Below are 22318 nucleotides of genomic sequence, written 5' to 3'. Positions count from 1 at the left end.
TATGCTAAGACACTTCAGTTGTGTCTGACTCTTTTTGACCCTGTGGACCATAGCACACCAGGCTCCTCTGTCCATGGTATTCTCCAGGCAGGAATACTGGAGTGGGTTGCTGTGCCTTCCTCCAGGGGATCTTCCCAGCCCAGGGATCAAACCACTGTCTCCTATGTCTCCTGCACTGGCATTCTTTACCATTAGCGCCACTTGGAAAGCCAAATTGCGCTTACTTATACATTATGTCATATTTTCACTGGGGCTTCTCTGCTGGCTCAAAGAATGGTAAAGAACCTGCCTGCAATGCAGGAGACCCAGGTTCAGTCCCTGGCTTGCAAAGATCCCCTGGAGGAAGGCATGGGAACCCATTCCAGTATTCTTGCCTAGAGAACCTAATGAATGGAGGAGCCTGGCAGGCTACAGTCCATGGGCTTCAAAGGGTCAGACACACAACTGAAGCAACTTAGCACACGTATTTTTCATTAATACTTTTTGAAAAAATCAGTGTGATTGTTAATCTATACATTTTCTTGATGATGAAGCTACAGATAACAGATATTTAACAATTTTCCCATCAGCTAGTAAGTGGCTGATCCAGGATTAAATTATATTTCTTTAAATATTAAATTCCATACATTTAAAACATCACTGCATTTTGGACTGTTTTCTTGACTATGATGGCTACTCCATTTCTTCTAAGGGATTTCTGCACACAGTAGTAGATATAATGGTCATCTGAGTTAAATTCATGCATCCCAGTCTGTTTTAGTTCACTGATTCCTAAAATGTCGCGTTCACTCTTACCATCTCTTATGTGACTACTTCCAGTTTGCCTTGATTCATGGACCTAACATTCCAGGTTCCTATGCAAAATTACTCTTTACAGGATCGGACTTTACTTCCATCACCAGTCATATCCACAGCTGGGTGTTGTTTTTGGTTTGGCTTCACCTCTTCATTCTTTCTGGAGCTATTTCTCCACTCTTCTCCAGTAGCATATTGGGCACCTCCTGACCTGGGAAGTTTATCTTTCATGTCATACCTCTTTGCCTTTTCATACTGTTCATGGGATTCTCAAGGCAAGAATACTGAAGTGGTTTGCCATTCCCTTCTCCAGTAGACCACGTTTTGTCAGAATGCTCCACCAATAGACAAATCTCAAAATCTCAAAAATGACAGAATGATCTCTGTTCGTTTCCAAGGCACACCATTCAATATCACAGTAATCCAAGTCTGTGCCCCAACCAGTAATGCTGAAGAAGCTGAAGTTGAACGGTTCTATAAAGACCTACAAGACTGTCTAGAACTAACACACAAAAAAAGATGTTCTCTTCATTATAGGGGACTGGAATGCAAAAGTAGGAAGTCAAGAAATACATGGAGTAACAACCACATTTGACCTTGGAATACAAAACAAAGCAGGTCAAAGGCTAACAGAGTTTTGCCAAGAGAACCAACTGGTCATAGCAAACACCCTCTTCCAACAATACAGGAGAAGACTCTACACATGGACATCACCAGATGGTCAAACCAGAATCAGATTGATTATATTCTTTGCAGCCAAAGATGGAGAAGCTCTATATAGTCAGCAAAAACAAGACCAGGAGCTGACTGTGGCTCAGATCATGAATGCCTTATTGCCAATTTCAGACTGAAGAAAGTAGGGAAAACCACTAGACCATTCAGGGATGACCTGAATGAAATCCCTTATGATTATACAGTGGAAGTGACAAATAGATTCAAGTGATTAGATCTGATAGACAGAGTCCCTGAAGACCTATGGACAGAGGTTTGTGACATTGTACAGGAGGCAGTGATCAAGACCATCCCCAAGAAAAAGAAATGCAAAAAGGCAAAATGGTTGTCTGATGAGGCCTTAAAAATAGCTGAGAAAAGAAGAGAAGTGAAAGGCAAAGGAGAAAAGGAAAGATATACCCAATTGATTTACAGTTCCAAAGAATAGCAAGGAGAGATAAGAAAGCCTTCCTCAGTGATCAGTGCAAAGAAATAGAAGAAAACAATAGAATGGGAAAGACTAGAGATTGCTTCAATAAAATTAGAGATACCAAGGAGACTTTTCATCCAAAGATGAGCACAGTAAAGAACAGAAATGGTTTGGACCTAACAGAAGCAGAAGATATGAAGAAGTGGCAAGAATACACAGGAGAACTATACAAAAAAGATCTTCATGACCAAGATAACCATGATAGTGTGATCACTCACCTAGAACCAGAAATCCTGGAATGCGAAGTCAAGTGGGCCTTAGAAAGCATGACTATGAACAAAGCTAGTGGAGGTGATGGAATTCCAGTTGAGCTGTTTCAAATCCTAAAAGATGATGCTATGAAAGAGCTGCACTCAATATGCCAGCACATTTGGAAAACTCAGCAGTGGCCACAGGACTGGAAAAGGTCAGCTTTCATTCCAGTCCCAAAGAAAGGCAATGCCAAAGAATATTCAAACTACCACACAATTGCAATCATCTCACATGCTAGCAAAGTAAAGCTCAAAATTCTCCAAGCCAGGCTTCAACAGTACATGAACCAAGAACTTCCAGATGTTCAAGCTGGATTTAGAAAAGGCAGAGGAACCAGAGATCAAACTGTCAACATCCGCTGAATCATTGAAAAAGCAAGAGAGTTCCAGAAAAACATCTACTTCTTTGTTATTGACTACGCCAAAGCCTTTGACTGTGTGAATCACCAACAAACTGTGGACAATTCTTAAAGAGATGGGAATACCAGACCACCTGACCTGCCTCCTAAGAAATCTGTATGCAGGTCAAGAGGCAACAGTTAGAACCAGATATGGAACAACAGTCTGATTCCAAATTGGGAAAGGAGTATGTCAAGGCTGTATGTTGTCACCCTGCTTATTTAACTCATATGCAGAATACATCATGTGAAATGCTGGGCTCGATGAAGCACAAGCTGGTATCAAGATTGGTGGAAGAAATATCAATAACCTAAAGATATGCAGACAACACCACCCTGATGGCAGAAAGTGAACTAAAGAGCCTCTTGATGAAAGTGAAAGAGGAGAGTGAAAAATTGGCTTAAAACTCAACATTCAGAAAACCAATCATGGCATTTGGTCCCATCACCTCATGGCAAATAGATGGGGAAACAATGGAAACAGTGAGAGACTTTATTTTGGCAGGGGCACTCCAAAATCACTGCAGATGGTGACTGCAAGCCATGAAACTAAATGATGCTTGCTCCTTGGAAGAAAATCTATGACCAACCTAGACAGTATATTAAAAATCAGAAACAGTACTTTACCAACAAAGGTCCGTCTAGTCAAAGCTTTGGTTTTTCCAGTTGTCATATATGGATGTGAGAGTTGGACTATAAAGACAGCAGAGTGCTGAAGAATTGATGCTTTTGAACTGTGGTTTTGGAGAAGATGCTTGAGAGTCCCTTGGACTGCAAGGAGATCCAACCAGTCCATCCTAAAGGAGATCAGTCCTGGGTGTTCATTGGAAGGACTGATGCTGAAGCTGAAACTCCAATACTTTGGTCACCTGATGCGAAGAACCGATTCATTGGAAAAGACCCTGATGCTGGTAAAGATTGAAGGTGGGAGGAGAAGGGGATGACAGAGGATGAGATGGTTGGATGGCATCACCGAATCAATGGACCGGAGTTTGAGTAAGCTCTGGGAGTGGGTGATGGACAGGGAAGCCTGGTGTACTGCAGTCCGTGGGGTCACAAAGAGTCGAACGTGAGTGAGTGACTGAATTTAACTGAACTGAAAACATCACACAGTAAAATTCCCTTTGAAGTATTGTTTAAATTTTTGGAATAAATGAAACCCTTTGTTTTTTCTTCTGTTTTTGATTTAAGAATCATTTCCCTTGCATTACATAATAATGTGAAATTGTAAAGTTTATGAGTTTTCTTTCTTCCTTTTTTAGTCTTCCCAACAAGAATATTTCTTGGTTGGTTTACATGTTCTATGCTGATATAAATATGAGTAATTTTTAAAATGAGTTTTACTAAGTGAAAGTATATGAAGCAATTTTACAGAAAGGGTGTCATGTTGTTAAATTATTGATGAGTCTTCTAGGAGCCAAAAAACAAACCTATGAAATATCTGTCATTATAAATTGTGTATCATCCTTCCAAGGGCCAAGTTACATAAATAGGATGCAGCTAGATTCATTAAGAAACATACTTTATAACTTAGCTATCTTGAGTTTGCACTGAACATAGCATGGTAGCAATTTTGCCATTACAACATTGACTATAATAAATTAGGACTCATTTATTTTGTGGTATCTTTTTCATAAAGTCAGTGAGTTAAGTTTCTGCAGACTCAGTCATGATAGACCTTGCCTTGTCTTTCCCTTCTAATAGTTGACATTTTGCATTTCAGTTCCTCAGTAAATCATGGAATCTTGCTTGGTTCTGGATCCAGAAGGTACCTTCATCATCTAACTGTCAAGACTTTTAGTGAAGAAACCTTACTGATTCATTTCAAATTTTTATTCACTAGAATGGTGTGTTCCACTTATAGTAGTAGTAACATTTTCATTTGAAGCTTGGTTGTATGTTGTTCAGGATATATTCTGTCATTTCCTGCCATCTTGTTAGAGGCATACTAAGACCTTGAGGAGATTCCTTATGTAGATGTGGGGAGGAACAAGATATAAGAATTTGGGTTTAATATTAACGTTAGGATATGTACTCAATTTGTTTTACTCTAATGAAAGTCCTAATGTTACCAAAAAAATAAATAAATCACAGTGAGTTATTTAGAGATATTTACTCCCATTTCCCTAAAAGAACACCAGCAAGAAATCACTACATTATATGACTTTTCTCCTAGCTGTAGCTTTCTCTCACTTTCATTTCCTTTTATATACCAGCTTCTCTTGCCAACTTCTAATCTTCCTTCACGGTTCTCACACCTTGTCCTTCCAGCACTCTTGGCTGTTATGGAGAAATGCCTTCTCTCTTGCCCAGAGGTTTTATAATCTAGCTTGTATTACAGACATCACATTTTAGGGGGCTATAAACTCCATGGAAAAATTATAATTATTTGAAATATCACCATGTAAAGGACTTTCTCATGCTTTCTCTTTTTTAACTAGCTCTACAATTTTTTTTTTCATTTTCACAGAAACTGACACCTGAGTTAACAGTCTCTAACTTTCACTCTAAACATAGTCATTTGTTCATATTTTTCTTGAAACCCAGCCTCATAAAATATGTGGGGCAGAGATAATTGGATAGTACCTCCAAGGCCTCATTTGAAGGCAGGTAAAGGGCAGACCTGGGATTTCAAATTCTCTTCTAACTTTGGCATTAGGCATAAGGACCCCAAGGACTCCATTCTAAATTGCAACACCCAGATAAATAGTAACACAGTAATTTGTCATCATCCACCAATGTGTTGCTGCTGCTGCTGCTAAGTCGCTTCAGTCGTGTCCGACTCTGTGTGACCCCATAGACGGCAGCCCACCAGGCTCCCCTGTCCTTGGGATTCTCCAGGCAAGAACACTGGAGTGGGTTGCCATTTCCTTCTCCAGTGCATGAAAGTGAAAAGTGAAAGTGAAGCCGCTCAGTCGTGTCCGACTCTTAGCGACCCCATGGATTGCAGCCTACCAGGCTCCTCCGTCCATGGGATTTTCCAGGCTAGAGTACTGGAGTGGGGTGCCAGTTAGCCAACGATAATGTTACCCATCTGGAACTCTTCTTTTGATAATCATGGTCTTTTGAAATCCTCGATTAATAGAGAAATTATGAAAACATATGGCACACAGAGCTTTAGGAGTGTTATTGGCCTGTCCACCTACAGCTAAAGTAGGCTTCAGCCTTGCACAGAGGCACTTTGGACCACAATGAATATATCACAAAATCCTGCTGCCATGGTGATATTTACAAAGTATCTTTCTACCTTCTTCTAATTTCCCTATCAACCTGCAACCAACATGACAAGGAGCCAAAAGTGTTCTCAGACGCCAAGAGAGGAATGAGCTCTTATCCAATCTTGGGTAGCTCATCTATCTCCTATATTTATTCAACATCTTATAACAAAAAGAAATCCCACAATGAGCACTGGAAGAATTCCAAAGAAGCCTGAATTTTTAATTGACCTACTGGCAGCAAGGATTGAGTGGGATCTTTCTTCATGTACAACATCCATAGATCTGATGGATAACACACACACACACACACACACATATATGGTAGAGATGAAATATTCTAAGGAAAAAATGGAAGATAACCTTAAATAGTAAGTTACAGCCATAATAACATCTAATCATGGGAGGGGAAATGAATGTTTCCCAAGGATAACTTTACTTTGAAACCCTGATGCTTAGGCAGAGAATCTGGGACATGTCCTTCAATTATAACTGAAGGACTTTCAACCAATCACCTTTCAGATAAACTGGGCATCTCCTGGTGAATATGTGACCATTGTGAGATTTCTAATCTGCATAAATACACTACCTGCGTACATTTTAAATTTCAACAGAAGGAAGTATTAATATACACACATGTCACACAATTTTCTGAGTGGAAATATAATGGTGAAACCTTGAATAAATGCAAGAGGTCAAGTAAGTAGGGAAGTCAGAACAAGATGGCAGGATATTCACCTAAAACAGGAAATTTCATAGAGAAAATAAAGACTGCATTTACATAACAATTTTCTCTACAGTTTCATGAAACCTTCTCTAGAGCCTGGTATATTTCAGTTCTGGAATCAAGATACAGACTTGATGTCTGTTTTGGGGAAAAATTATTTCCTTACGTATATCTCTTGTTGTTAAAGTAAGAATTCAGCAAGGAACAGGAGACTGAAGGACCCCCAAAAATGGATAGTTCTAAACATTTACGTTTTAAAGTGTCTACCAATTCTTAGACTGTGTATGCCTTAGTTATCACTTCATGTAGATTATTAGGCATTAAACCTTCCTTTGACTCTAGGGTATGAAGAAATGTAAGAATAGTCATTATAACCTGAAAGTAAAGGTTTTCTTTAATCTTGTCAAAAAAGATCACAGTTTGCATTTTCAGGTAACATGCATGCGCCTTTCTGCTGTTGAGACAGAGAGCATTTTATGAACTTCCTATCTTCTTGTTTCAGTAGGGTCTTCATGGTTGTGACTATGTCTCCATAGCCAAAGCAAAGCAGACGTTGAAGGTAATCACTTAGATAGTTTAAGTAATGATTTAGTAATTTAAAAACTCAGGGGAGAACTTCTCCACATTGCTTTCGCGGTGGACTCTTGGCCTCCCATCAAGTGAGGGAAGTTGAGCATCCAAAAGTGAGTTTTGTACCTGTTGTTTTTTCCTTTTTCAGTGAGAGTTTTAAAATGCTGGTTCTCCTTTGGTATTCCCATAATAGTTTATAAAAATGGCAACCGTGGGCTTATGGTGGGTGGGTGTCTTTTCTTAGTGCAGTTTCCTTGCTCCAGTGTGTTCCTTTACTGAGCTTGTTATCAAAATTATTTGAAAGTATAAACCTGGGTTTAGTTTCTGTATGCAATGTCATTTTAGCCTTTGCCTGAAAATATTTAAAATAATATACTTGTGGAATAAAAATGAAATGCTGTGTGATTTCAGATTGTTTCCATTCTATTCCCATTGTACAAATTGCCTTTTGTGATTTAACACATGAACCCCATGGATCTTTGCCAAATTTTGGCTCCTGACACCATATCCAACCTCCAGATCATTCAGCAGGGTTTTAACTAATACATGTGATTTATTAGTTTATTATATGAAAAGTGACAGAGATAGCAATGGAGTAAGTCTCTAATTTGAAGCCCTGAAGCTATCAGTGTAGATATAAATATTGGCTCACTTTTCGTTTTTAAATATTAATAATTATGATCCACAAATAGCTTACTTGAGTAAATCTTGTCAATTTCACATAAATAAGTGTTAGAAAAGTCCCATTTTGTCAATTTTTCTTTAAACAGGATGGGTATATCTTGAAACTACATTATGAGAACTAGATTAGATCTCAACAATGTATTGTTAAATGCATTTATTGATTTGTAATTTATTTCTGCACTCATTCATCAAATACATGAGTATGTGCTATATGCAAAGAACTTTTAGAAATCTCAAGGATATTGTTTGTAAGGTGTGTTTCTTTATAAAGATCATGCTTAACTATATAAGTAATTGGTCACACATTAGTGATAATTCTATCAATGGCATATAACTTAATTGGTTATCCACATTAATAATTGGCAAGAAGGAGAAGGAAATGAATTTCCTTAGATCACTTCTAAAATCTCTTCAATGAACCTGAAAATATTCTAGAATATTAGGGTGCATGATCATGTTGGGTGGTAGAAAAACAGCAGCCATAACTTTCCTTGGACCTGTTGAAAGTCATTGTATAATGACTTTTGAAGCAAGTTAGTACTAAATATGAAACCTTAATCCGCTGCTCTGACCTGGCTATGATAGCCTTGACTGCCATCTATCACCATAATCAATTGAACCACTCTTGCTTGCTGGATGTGAAATTTCCCTTTTCATTCTTTAAATGTCTTGAAGAAGAAGGTATTCCTGACAAGTTTCTCTGTGTTCTTTGTTCTTTTCGTGACTTAAATTGCCACACTTCTCTCTGCTTCTCTCTTAAAAAAAAACAAAAAAAACAAAAACGTTTCATAAGTGTTTTTTAAAAAGGCATGAGTACATCAGGAATGTAGTTCTCTGATAACCTTCATCACGGTGCTTCCTATTTTAGGGTGCATCTCTATAGAAAATATTTCAAGTTGGTATGATTTCAGTAGGCAGTGTCGATTTTATAGGAGGTTTGTAAAGGAGCTCACAGGTTAGTTCTTTGGGAGGCAGTTTACATCTCTTTTTGAGAGTTTTAGAGCAGTACAGAATTCTCCTCTTTCCTTTTCTTTACCTTCCCATTTTCCCTTGGGAAGAGGAGTAGGGAAGAAAGCAGACTTTGTCAAATTTTGGAAGTGGGTCCTCATCTTGGTCTCTCATTTTTCTTTCAATCTAAACACAAACATAGGATGACAACACTGACATTGACATTTTCTTAATCGAAGTGAAATGCACTATAATCACGCTTCCTGGAGTCATTCCTCAGAGACCCAGTTCAGTTCAGTTCAGTCGCTCAGTCGTGTCCAACTCTTTTGCAACCCCATGAATCGCAGCACGCCAGGCCTCCCTGTCCATCAACAACTCCCAGAGTTTACTCAGACTCACGTCCATCGAGTCGGTGATGCCATCCAGCCATCTCATCCTCTGTCGTCCCCTTCTCCTCCTGCCCCCAATCCCTCCCAGCCTCAGGGTCTTTTCCAATGAGTCAACTCTTCGCGTGAGGTGGCCAAAGTATTAGAGTTTCAGCTTCCGCATCAGTCCTTCCAATGAACACCCAGGACTGATCTCCTTTAGGATGGACTGGTTGGATCTCCTTGCAGTCCAAGGGACTCTCAAGCGTCTTCTCCAACACCGCAGTTCAAAAGCGTCAGTTCTTCAGCTCTCAGCTTTCTTCACAGTCCAACTCTCACATTCATACATGACCCCTGGAAAAACCATAGCCTTGACCAGAGGGACCTTTGTTGGCAATGTCTCTGGTTTTCAATATGCTATCTAGGTTGGTCATAACTTTCTTTCCAAGGAGTAAGCGTCTTTAATTTCATGGCTGCAGTCACCATCTGCAGTGATTTTGGAGCCCAGAAAAATAAAGTCTGACACTGTTTCCACTGTTTCCCCATCTATGTCCCATGAAGTGATGGGACCGGATGCCATGGTCTTCGTTTTCTGAATGTTGAGCTTTAAGCCAACTTTTTCACTCTCTTCTTTCACTTTCATCAAGAGGCTTTTTAGTTCCTCTTCACTTTCTGCCATAAGGGTGGTGTCATCTGCATATCTGAGGTTATTGATATTTCTCCCAGCAATCTTGATTCCAGCTTGTGCTTCTTCCAGCCCAGCGTTTCTCATGATGTACTCTGCATAGAAGTTAAATAAACAGGGTGACAATATACAGCCTTGACGTACCTTTTCCTATTTGGAACCAGTCTGTTGTTCCATGTCCAGTTCTAACTGTTGCTTCCTGACCTGCATATAGGTTTCTCAAGAGACCCTCTAATGCCCAAAGCAAATGTTTGGAGCTGAGCTTTACGTTTGGTGGATACAGACCCTCTTGGGAGTTATCTGTTCTTTCACCCTTGAACACAGGCAGTTCTGAGAGAACAGGAAGAGCTTGCTAGGCTGTGACAAGCACAGTTTAGAAAGCCTGGACCCCAGGGCTGAAATACCAGGAGCCCAACAGATGCCAAGCTCCTAGTTCTTCCTCCTGGGTGCTGCAGTCACTGCTTGAGGTCCCATTTTGCTCTCACACTATTCCCTGCAGAATCTCAGCCCTGTGGCCCTTCTGACTCTTGCTAGGGAGGCTTGCCAAACTATTTTCATTTCTGAGTCTCATCATCTGATTCTTTTCCCAGTTTTCAGTTCTCTTTGCCTCATTCTGACCCCTTTCCACAGGTGGGACTTATGCTCTAGTCATCTTTGCTGTTTATACCTAATGCCATACCTTGATCTCAGTCTCAGATATCTATACCACCTTCAGATCTTGCTGGGTATGTACAGGCCTGGCGTTAGGCATCCACTTTGGGACTTGTTTGGTGTAAATTATTGTTCTCTCTGAAGCAAAATCACCTTTCCTGCCTCCTATTATTGGCACTTCTTAGATTGGTTTTCTTTACTCCCAAGATAACACGTTTTTGACCCTCTACCCATAGCAGATTACAAAAAATGTGGCAAGCATCATTTTAGGTTATGGCACTTAAATTTTAGCAACATCTGGATAACCAGAGCTAGTGAGGGACAGGCTGATGTGCTTAACATGCCTCCACCCGGTGTTTGCTGCCCAGACATTTCTAGTTAAACACATGAATGCTCCATTTTTATTTTAATGCAACTTCTTATTGTTATCTCCAATCCCATTTACTCTAGTACAAGTATGTCTCCAGAAAAACAGGTGTTTTCTCGTATTCCTAGGCATTGGAGCTATTTATTACAAGTGGCTTGCCTTCATCCTCTTTGATTTCCTAAAAGTGAAGAGCTTTCAAAACACATCTTATGTCTTTAATTAACATACATTTAGTGTGCCATTTTCTTTATTTAAAAAAATTTTTTTTATCTTGATCATTTTTAAAGTTTCTTTCATTGAATTTGTTGCAATATCATTTCCATTTTATGTTTTGGTTTTGGGTATGTGGGTTCTTCACTCCTTGACCAGGGATCAAACCCACAGTCCCTACATTGGAAGGTGAAGCTTTAACCACTGGACTGCCAGGGAAGCCTCTGTAGTGTGTCATTTTAAACAGAGCACTTTTGCCATATTTTAAAAGAACAATTCCTGTATATATATATTTTTTTGATAGTGACACAATTATAGATTTATCTAAGAGACAAATAATTGCTTGGGAGACGGGAGAATACTTAAATCTGTACTTAATCTATTGATTTGAAGAATTTAGATCACATTGGGTTAGACATCACAGTTAAGTTAGAGCTCTACCTTTCATGCGTCTTTCATGTGATACATTTTAGGGAGTTAGATATGGGGTGGTGTTCCCAATAGTACGTTATTTACCACAGGGTTTTTCTATCTAATCTGGACTTCAGAAATCCAGAAAAGCTATCAGGAGAAAGAAAAGTCTGAGCTGAGACTCAAATAATAAGCAAAGGTTAGCCAAAAAAAGGAAGGGAAAGTGTTTCAATCAGATTCAGAAAGGGAACAGCAAGCACAGGGTCTCAGGAGCACCAGAGAAAAGAGATAGGGAGGAAATAGAAAGTGATGAAGGGGGTCTAGAGAGAATAAGACTAGAGAGAATAAGACATTACCAAAATTCTTAGACATTCGGCCTTCAGAGGAGGACAAGGGGAGGAGGGAGAGATGAGAATCTTGTGGTAAGGCAAGACATGTGAGCAGACACACAGAGCCATCTCAGACTACATGTATTATGAAGGCTTTGGCTTGCTCCTGAAGGAAATGTAGAGATTCTGGGGAATTTTTAGAAAGGAAGAGATAGGACTAGATTATATTTTAAATCGCTTAGGCTATAGTGTGGAGAATGAACTGAAATGATATAAAATTAGTGGAATACATCCAACCATATTAGCTTGGGGCATGTATGGGTCATGACAATGTCAGCTCAACCTGGAGACCGTCTGATAAAACTTCCAGAAATAATACATACTATGACCTCCCAGACAAAGCTCTCTATCTAGGTATGTAGTTATTTAACACTGAGACACTATTAAGTTCATCTTTGTACCTCAAACAGAATATTGGAAAATTGACATGTTGACATTGGCTTATTCTGACACGTCTGCCTAGCGTAGAGGCATTGGCTGCGTTTCAGGAGGTCAGAATTCCCACTTGTTAATAAAGTTTCTTTGGTGAGAAGTTTACGTAGAATAAAATTCTAACCTATATCTAGAAACTAAAAGAGACTCTTGGGAAATTGGTGTTTTCATAACTGTTGTGGTTTTTTTTTTTTCTTTAAAACCTCTGGGTAATATCAATTGACAAGAATACAATAAATTAATAAAAAGGTACAGGCTTGTGTTCTTATCAACAAGTTTGTTTAGGAATTTGTTACCCTAAACTCTTACTCTCCAGATGTTACCCAGATTCTCAGTTCCAGGCCTGCCTGGTGATTTACTGCATGTTTCATTTAGCATAGCAGTGCTATAAAAAATACCCTGCCCCCAGTAAGCCCAGCAGTGAGACCAAGGTATTTTCTATGAAAACTGTTCTTTGGGCCAAGAATCCTCCCTAGAGTATTCTTTGGCCATTTACACATTTCTATATATGAGTTTATTACATGCATACCCAGAAAGCAGTGATTCCAGATGCACAGCTGAATTCACATGGATCTATGTTAACACTATTTACCCTCCTCCTGTTAAGTCCCCAAGAATGGTCAGCAATAGCAATGAACCACCTATTAGGTCCCAGGTACAAATGTCACAGTTAAAGCAGTAAACAGAAACTCTCTTTTCATGTTCTGAGAGTGAGGAAATGAACAAGAAACTTATAAGCCAAGGGTAAGATCGTAAAAAGCCAGATATCAATATTTTAGGCTTTGGGGGCCATACGGTTTCTGTCACAGCTACTCAACTCTGTTGTGTTAGCACAAAAGCAGCCTTAGCCAATATGTAATGAGTGAATATGATGGCGTTCCAATAAAACTTTATTTATAAAAGTAGAATGAGGTTCATATTTGTTGTATTTTGGTGACTCTTGACATAGGTCAATAAATAAATTTAACTATTCTCATGGACTAGTAAAAAATGAGACAGAACACAATAATGTGGAAGAGAGGTACTGTGTGTTGCTGTTTTGGTGACAGTAGTTGGGAAGGCCTCTTTGTGATTGGGTTAAATCAATGTCCAAATGATTAAAGAGAAAATTGTCAATATCATCTATTTGTCTTTCTCTTAAAAGCATAGGTAAAGCTATTAAAGTTAAATCACAGATTACACATTTATAGCAGGTAGGGACCATATAGACCAGATTTACATGTACATAGACTCAATAATTGGAGAAGGCGATGGCACCCCACTCCAGTACTCTTGCCTGGAAAATCCCATGGACGGAGGAGCCTGCTAGGCTCCAGTCCATGGGGCCGCTAAGAGTTGGACACGACTGAGTGACTTCACTTTCACTTTTCACTTTCATGCATTGGAGAAGGAAATGGCAGTCCACTCCAGTGTTCTTGCCTGGAGAATCCCAAGGACAGAGGAGCTTGGTGGGCTTCCGTCTATGCGGTCACACAGAGTCGGACATGACTGACGCGACTTAGCAACAGCAGCAGGCTCATTAATTATTACACTGTTGTTGAAGAGAGTTCCAGGTATCTTCATGCAATGCCCCAGCCTTCATTAATTTATACTTCCTCTGAATTTCCATGACGTTTATTAACTGACAATACTCACATAGTATTGAGAAGAAGTGACATTGGTTGGTATGTCTTTTGTATGTGCTGCCCTGAAGTGTATGGACTCTATTATATACTAGTTTCTATGGCTAGCTTGTTGTCTTTACATTATTGGCACACCATAACTATTAGGGGATTATTTCATGAGGATCACAAAAGTTAGAAAAAATTGCAGCTAGAATTTGAACAAGAAATAGCTCACATTGGTAATTTGTTTTCACAGTGTAATAATGATGGTGAAATATTAACAGAAGAAAAAGGAGGGATATACTTTGAATCTCCAGTGTCTCCTCTCTGTAGGGTCAGTTGTTATGTGTGTAGTAGTTGTTAAATCCTGAGCCATAAAGCACATCAGAGAGTGTAAGTTTATCAATAATACAGTATGATATTAGGCTCACTTGGTTAAAGCATGATGGGTAATCTGTCAGATAAGAGGCATTGCTTCCTGTGTATGAGGAGCTGGATAGGAGTCTATGATCTCAGACCTCAAAGATCCAGTTGGAAAGGGATCCAAGAGTTAATAGCATAGATAAAATAAGACAAAATAAAAGCTACCATAAGACAGAGCATGATTTCTGCTATGTGTTCAGTAATTCACTGGACAAAAATTTTCTAAGCACCCACAATGAGCTTGGCACTGTTCTAGGTACTAATGAAGTTGGAGACAGGTGGACCCATGTACACTGGAGTTATCTGGAAAACATTCTAAAAGAAGGTGGAAATTCTCCAGTGATTTGATAAATGAATGCAATTTGAATGTGGAAAGGCATGTTTTTGGAGAATAATAGGGTAAGAATAGTTGAAGAATAGGAAGAACTCTAGAGATGTTTGAATAGTGAGTGGGGCTATCTAACTGGAGATCATGTAGAGAGTTTAAGGAGAGAATAACGTGAGAAAGACTGGGGACAGCTAGGGAGGGCCTTGAATGTAAAAGCCAAAAAATGTGCAACTTAAGCTAATAGCAAAGATAGCAACTGGAGATGTGACTCAGTAGCATGATGAAGTCGAAGTTTAAGGCAGTTAATCTGGGAGAGACATACGGAGAGGTAGAGATTGGAGCAGAACGAATGAGACTAAGTAGGGAGGCAACGAAAGGCAATGAAACTAAGTAGGAGGCTATTCCAATAGTTCCCAGAATGTGACCAGTAATAAAAATGGTGCAGAGAGAATTGAAAGAAAAAGGATGGACAGTATAGATAGCAGTTTAAGAGTGGACTTGATTGGATATTGACAGAACAGAGGGAAGAGTCAAAGAAGAAACTAGAATTTTGAAAATGATGATTTTCTTAATATACATTACTTCCCCCCCACACACACACAAAAATTAAGAGAAGAAACATATATAGCTTAAAAGATTTTCTGAGGTCAAGTGATTCTTCCATCAACTGGCTGTAAAACCTTGATCAAGTTATTTGATAAAATCTCTGTGAGTCATCTGTAATGTAAATTATGATCATACCCATTTTAAAGAACTGACCACTCTTTCATTCATTCACCAGATACTCCACAAATTCTTTTTTAGGTCCTGAGACTTGAGTAGTAAGACAAGGTCACTGCCTTTAAGGAGTATATTTTCTATAAGAGACAGATACATTGACCAGAGATGTATCAATACATTTTTAAACCAGGTAATGCTTGTGGTAAAGAATCTTCCTAATTCTCCTGCTAATGCAGGAGACGTAAGAGAGGCAGATTTGATCCCTGGGTCGGGAAGATTCCCCTGGAGTAGGAAATGGCAACCCACTCCAGTATTCTTACCTGGAAAATTCCATGGAGAGAGGAACCTGGTAGGCTACAGCTCATAGGGTGGCAAAGAGTCAAACAGAACTGAGCACACACACACAACAATACAACACAACACAATTAACATCACCACGCTAAGTTGTTAGAGCTTAGAATTGATCAGGGCTTCACTATACAACTTATGATTGTAATCATTCACATTTTGCTCCACTAGGTTCTATTATATTGTATTGTACTTGATTATATTGTAAACATAATATTTTCAAAAATGACACTTTGCAAAATTTTAAGTGAAGAGTAATTTTTCTGTGAATTTTATGCAGGTGTTTTCTCTGATTATCTGAACAACATATATACTAGTTTCTCAGAAGATGATAGTTCTTCAGAATATAGTTTGATTCAGACAGTGTGAATATTAGACCAACAAAAAGACATGAAAAATCTTAGTGATTGATTCTGATATGAAAAGTAAAAATGAAACTCCTGGTGCTGGAGAATGCTCCAGCTTTTGCTTATACAGAAGAGTGGATTAAAAACCACATTTCATGAAAATTAGAGGACTCTAAAGGTGTGTGAGGTGTAACTATCGAATGTAATAACCTGTGAAATATTAGTGAAATAGCAGAATTAATTTTGGGCCAGCCAAAATAAAAATTGCCAGCCACAAGTTATTCAGTTCAGTTCAGTTCAGTCGCTCAGTCATGTCTGACTCTTTGCGACCCCATGAATCACAGCACACCAGGCCTCCCTGTCCATCAACAACTCCCAGAGTTCACCCAGACTCACATCCATCGAGTCAGTGATGCCATCCAGCCATCTCATCCTCTGTCGTCCCCTTCTCCTCCTGCCCCCAATCCCTCCCAGCATCAGAATCTTTTCCAATGAGTCAACTCTTCACATGAGGTGGCCAAAGTACTGGAGTTTCAGCTTTAGCATCATTCCTTCCAAAGAAATCCCAGGGCTGATCTCCTTCTGAATGGACTGGTTGGATCTCCTTGCAGTTCAAGGGACTCTCAAGAGTCTTCTCCAACACCACAGTTCAAAAGCATCAATTCTTCGGCGCTCAGCTTTCTTCACAGTCCAACTCTCACATCCATACATGACCACAGGAAAAACCATAGCCTTGACTAGACGGACCTTTGTTGGCAAATGTCTCTGCTTTTGAATATGCTATCTAGGTTGGTCATAACTTTCCTTCCAATGAGTAAGCGTCTTTTAATTTCATGGCTGCAGTCACCATCTGTAGTGATTTTGGAGCCCAAAAAATAAAATCTGACATGGTTTCCACTGTTTCCCATCTATTTCCCATGAAGTGATGGGACCGGATGCCATGATCTTCGTTTTCTGAATGTTGAGCTTTAAGCCAACTTTTTCACTCTCCTCTTTCACTTTCATCAAGAGGCTTTTGAGTTCCTCTTCACTTTCTGCCACAAGTATTAGTTTCTGCAAAAATCCCCTGGTCAACAATTAACTGTATGCTTAGTCATGTCCAATTATTTGTGGCCCCATAGGCTGAAGCCCACCAGGCTCTTCTGCCCATGGAATTTTCCAGGCTAGTATACTGGAGTGAGTTGCCATTTCCTACTCCAAGGGATCTTCCCAACCCAGGGGTTGAACCTGGGTCTCCTGCATTGTACGTAGATTCTTTGCCACTAGCACCACCTGGGAAGCCCAAGTAAGCACATATAACAAGGTAATTTGGGGTTTAGTGAATGTAGAAGGAAACACTTGATGTAACATAAAGCAATGGGATTAGGAGAGCTTATTTTAGGAAAAGCTCTAAGGGATGACCTCTCCTAGGAGATGATACTGGGAGTGAGACTTAAACATTAAGGAGGAGCCAGACTTGAGAAATAACAGGGAAAGCTGTTTAGAGGTAAAAGGAAAAGCAAATACAAAGCTTGGCTTATTTGAGGAGCAGGATAGCAATTTTTTCTTAACCTTATATTTGAACAGTTCTGGGAAATGGGAACACCCTGGATGTGCCTACCTAATGTAGTCCTGGTTGGCTGTTAGTCTATGGGCAGACATCACAGCAAATTCAAATGAGACACCCGCCCTCTAGTGTCCTCTGTGGATTATTTAATCCTTTTAATAAGCTTTCTCTCTTCTCAGTGCCGTGAAAGATGATAAATGTATGTCAGCCCACACTGGCTCAATGAAATGCATTAATATTTTCTGAAGTAGGAAACCAAAAATTCTGAGAAGCCAGATTCTGTCAAAGAAGAGAGTTTCGTTTATTTATTTATCTTTGTAAATGAGAAGGACTGGAAGCGGAGGGGAACAAGCAGAGTTCTGTTGAGAGGGATGACTTGCATATTTTAGTTGGGTCTGTTCATTCTTATATAAACCAGGGCAAAACAATGATCCCATTAAGTGTTATCTTTTCTTACTTCAGTGCTTATCCTTTTTTGGGGGAAAAAAAAACAAAAAACAAAAAACTAGAATCAGGGAATACTTTGATTCTATGGTGTGGGTTTAAATTCTATCTCCTCGCCCACAAGAAAATTGTGAAAAGCAGGACCTAGGATTTTCTTCTTTATGAAATCTAGTCATTTTTCTCATTTTGGGGCCCATCCTTGTAGCTTAGAAGGTGATGGAGAGACAACAAGGAATAGAATGAGAAGTTTTAGACCTTGACTCTCTTTTCACCGGTGTTGCCATTGTTCTGTTCTAACTAAACTGACTTCCCTTTTTTCAGCATTCTCTGCTGTTTCCTGCTCAAAGGCCTTTGGAAATATGGTTCCACTTTCTGAAATGCACCTCCTCTCTCTGTCCATCGCTTAACATCTCATTTTTTAGTTGTTATTGCTAATGTCTCATCCCCCAACAAACCTTCCTTCCTCCCCACACTGGGCCCGGATAGATTAAGTTTTTCTGTTAAGCACGCTGGAACGTCCCCTTCTTTCACCATTAAGCATCTTAGGTGTGATGTGTGTTGGAGTTGCTCACTGGTTCCTCAATGCCACATATTCTCCTGTACTTATTTTTGCATATCAAAGCTGCCTAATCGATAGTTATCAAATGTATTGCGCTAAAATAAACAGATATCATTAAGGCATAATGCAGATTTTTTGAAAGTTGAGGGACTCTGAAAACAAATCGGTGGAAAAGTAATTTTTGTAAATTGGCTGTAACAGAAACAAGCAAAACATCAATGACTTAAAGATGGTTTATTTCTCCATCATAAAAATCCAGCCCTAGTTTGATGACTCTGCTCCTCAAAGTTCTCAGGGACTCAGTTTTTCCAGCTCAACACCACTGTCGCTACTGGTGGGTCTCAGGTATATGGTCCTGGGTAGCTCTGTGTTTCCAGCAGAATCATGGAGGGGAGGATGAAGAAGGGACATTTACAGAAAATCCCTGACTCACTTGAGTCTTGTGCTTACATCTCATTGGCTGTAACTTAGATATGTAGTCATATCTACCTGCCCGAGAAACTGAGAAATTAGTCTTTATTCCAGGCAGTGGTGTGTCCAATTTAGATTTCTACTGCCTTAGAGGAAAGTAGGAGAAGGGCATGGCAACCCACTCCAGTATTCTTGCCTGAAGCATTCCGCGGACAGAGAAGCCTGGTGGGCTATGGTCAGTAGGTTTGCAAAGAGTCGGACACGACAAGTGACTAACACACAGAGGAAAATAAGAGTGTCGAGGGATCCACCATGTCTTTCTCAGGAAACTGGGATACACAACACAGAGATTGGGCATATCTGAATGACCACCTAGCATGTCATCAAGCATTAACTTGGCCTTGAAATTAAGGCTTTGATTCTGTAATTGGTCGTGAAAATTAAAGGCACAAGAGTTACTTCATATTGATACTAAAACGATCTGTTCTTCTGAGTGTGGTTTTTGTTTTTGTTATGCTATTTTACTGGGATCCATACAGGAGACTCTCACAACAAAGATGGTTGCAATAAAGTATAGCATGCTTTTTCATGAAATGTATTGACTTGCAAGCACTTTAATTCTAATTTAGAGCCAGATTAAATTCAATCAGCCATATAAGTCTTTAACTTTCAGTACATATGGTAAAGGAGAGCAAGTGTGGTTTAGAAATAAAGGAAAAATTACTTACAGCACTTTATATTTATTTAATGCTTGGCTATTTACCAAGCACTTTGAATTAAGGGCAGTTTGACCTTATCACAAACAATCCCCAAGGCTAGCTAGATGAAGAGATTAACAGACTAGAGTCAGACAGCTAATAAGTGATGGAGTCAAGATGGAACCATGTTCATGTCATATCAAGTTCAAGCTCTTCCTCCTGTCCCCCAGAGCATGTCAAAACCCGAGAGTGAACATGTGGAAGTATGGATAAGAAAGCAGGCATCTCCTAAATGCCTTGTTGGTAAAGCCTGCCATAGAAGAGGAGCATTTATTATAATATTTATGTGGATAGCCTGTATTCTTTAATCCTAGTTCTTTGAGAAGTTTCAGATGGAAACTTCCATGGTCAGGGCTTTTAATTACTTAATCACTGCAGCGAGCAGTGCAGAGTGACAGGGCATCCTGTCTTCTGACAAACAAGGGCCGGCACACACACACCAAAGACATGCTGTGGTCCATACTCTCCTGTCACTAAGCAACCAAGAGCCGATTTCTTTGTATTCTGACTTATTCTCTGAGCTAGGGAGGTCTCCCACAAGGCCCTTCAAAGCTGGACCTTATGGAGAGCCAGGTGAAATGAAATTCAAGGGTACTGTGACTGTTCTCTCAGGATGTCTATTTCCTGACACGTGTCCCCGCCTCTGCTGTGGTAGCAGGTCATGTCTGAGTGCAGCTGCCACTGGCCTGATTCAGAATTTTTCAGTCACAGAGGTTTAATTAAAATTTCTAGCAAGGCTCATCTATCATTCCTCTTTTGTAATTTTTTTTTTCTCTAAGAGACTAAAGCTCTTGGGGATTTATAGAGCCTTGTTTCTGTAGAAAGAAATTCGTAAGCCTTCAGCATCTCAGAGATTTTTATTGGGAACCTTAATGGAAAGCAAATCACAAATGCTGGTCTGTGCTTTCAGCTAAAAATGTGTGAATAAACTCCTTGAGGTTTATAATTTAATTCAGTGTGATGTAAAGTCCGAGAATATAAAATCAGCAGGAATTATTTTCAATAATATATAATGAAGTAGTTCTCACCTTGAGTTATCATGATTTCTCATGTCTTGTGCTTTTAGAAATGGGAGTTCATAGGCTAAATTCAGTATCTCAAAAAGCAGATGGAACTTGTACTTTCACCAATGTCAAGGGTATGTAAGCTCACCAAAACATAGACGTTAGGTCAAATTATTATAATAATCTAATAATTATATGAAAGTGAAGTCGCTCAGTCTTGTCTGACTCTTTGCAACCCCATGGACTGTAGCCTACCAGGCTTCTCAGTCCATGGGATTTTCCAGGCAAGAGTACTGGAGTGGGTTGTCATTTCCTTCTCCAGGGGATCTTTCTGACCCAGGGATTGAACCCAGGTCTCCTGCATTGTAGCCAGACACTTTACCCTCTGAGCCAGAATGGGAAGAATAATTATTATATAAATAATATTATTTGCATAAAAATATATAAATAAAAATTATTATAAAAATAATAATAATTTGACCTAAATTAACTGTAATTTCAGTTTAGTTCAGCTGAGTTGCTCAGTCATGTCCAACTCTGTGACCCCATGGAGTGCAGCACACCAGGCTTCCCTCTCCATCACTAAATCCCGGAGCTTGCTCAAACTCATGTCCATCGAGTCAGTGATGCCATCCAACCACCTCATCCTCTGTCATACCCTTCTCCTCCTGAATTCAATCTTTCCTAGCATCAGGGTCTTTTCTAGTGAGTTGATTCTTTGGATCAGGTGGCCAAAGTATTGGAGCTTCAGCTTCAACATCAGTCCTTCCAATGAATATTCAGGACTGATTTCCCTTAGGATTGACTGGTTGGATCTCCTTGCAGTCCAAGGGACTCTCAATAGTCTTCTCCAACACCACAGTTCAAAAGCATCAATTCTTCAGTGTTCAGCTTTTCTTTCTCACATCCATACATGACTACTGGAAAAACCATAGCTTTGACTAGACAGATCTTTGTAGGCAAAGTAATATCTCTGCTTTTTAATATGCTGTCTAGATTTGTCACAGCTTTTCTTCCAAGGTGCAAGCGTCTTTTAATTGCATGGCTGCAGTCACGATCTGCAGTGATTTTGGAGCCCTCCAAAAATAAAGTCTCTCACTGCTTCCATTGTTTTCCCATCTATTTGCCATGAAGTGATGGGACTGGATGCCATGATCTTAGTTTTTTGGATGTTGAGTTTTAAGCCAACTTTTTCACTCTCCTCTTTCACTTTCATCAAGAGGCTCAGCAATTCCTCTTACGTTCTGCCATAAGCGTGGTGTCCTCTGCATATGTGAGGTTATTATTGATATTTCTCCTGGAAATCTTGATACCAACTTGTGCTTCCTCCAACCCAGCGTTTCTCATGATGTACTCTGCATGTAAGTTAAATAAGCAGGGTGATAATATACAGCCTTGACACAGTCCTTTCCCAATTTGGAACCAGTCTGTTGTTCCACGTCCTGTTCAAACTGTTGCTTCTTGACCTGCATACAGATTTCTCAGGAGGCAGGTCAGGTGGTCTGGTATTCACATCCAAAAAACTAA

The 22318-nt window shown here is 39.5% G+C and overlaps 1 protein-coding gene across 5 annotated transcripts in view; it reads left to right on the top strand.

The window, feature by feature from the left end:
• Positions 1–22318, top strand: part of GAS2 (growth arrest-specific 2) — a 149224-nt gene that overhangs the window by 89946 nt on the left and 36960 nt on the right. For 3 of the 5 annotated variants that reach the window (XM_010858403.1, XM_010858404.1, XM_010858402.1), the window contains one exon: positions 4369–4413. The exons of 1 other annotated variant lie outside the window; for it this stretch is intronic. In XM_010858403.1, coding sequence (XP_010856705.1) covers positions 4369–4413 — 45 coding nt within the window. Of the gene's footprint in view, positions 1–4368; positions 4414–7089; positions 7147–22318 lie in introns of all 5 variants that reach the window. One more of the 5 variants, XR_826908.1, reaches the window with a different exon arrangement.

The sequence above is a fragment of the Bison bison genome, unplaced genomic scaffold, assembly GCF_000754665.1.
Source record: "Bison bison bison isolate TAMUID 2011002044 unplaced genomic scaffold, Bison_UMD1.0 scf7180017864388, whole genome shotgun sequence".
Classification (NCBI taxonomy): Eukaryota; Metazoa; Chordata; class Mammalia; order Artiodactyla; family Bovidae; genus Bison; species Bison bison.
Note: the sequence above shows the minus strand (reverse complement) of the source record. Positions and strands in the feature narration are given on the sequence as shown.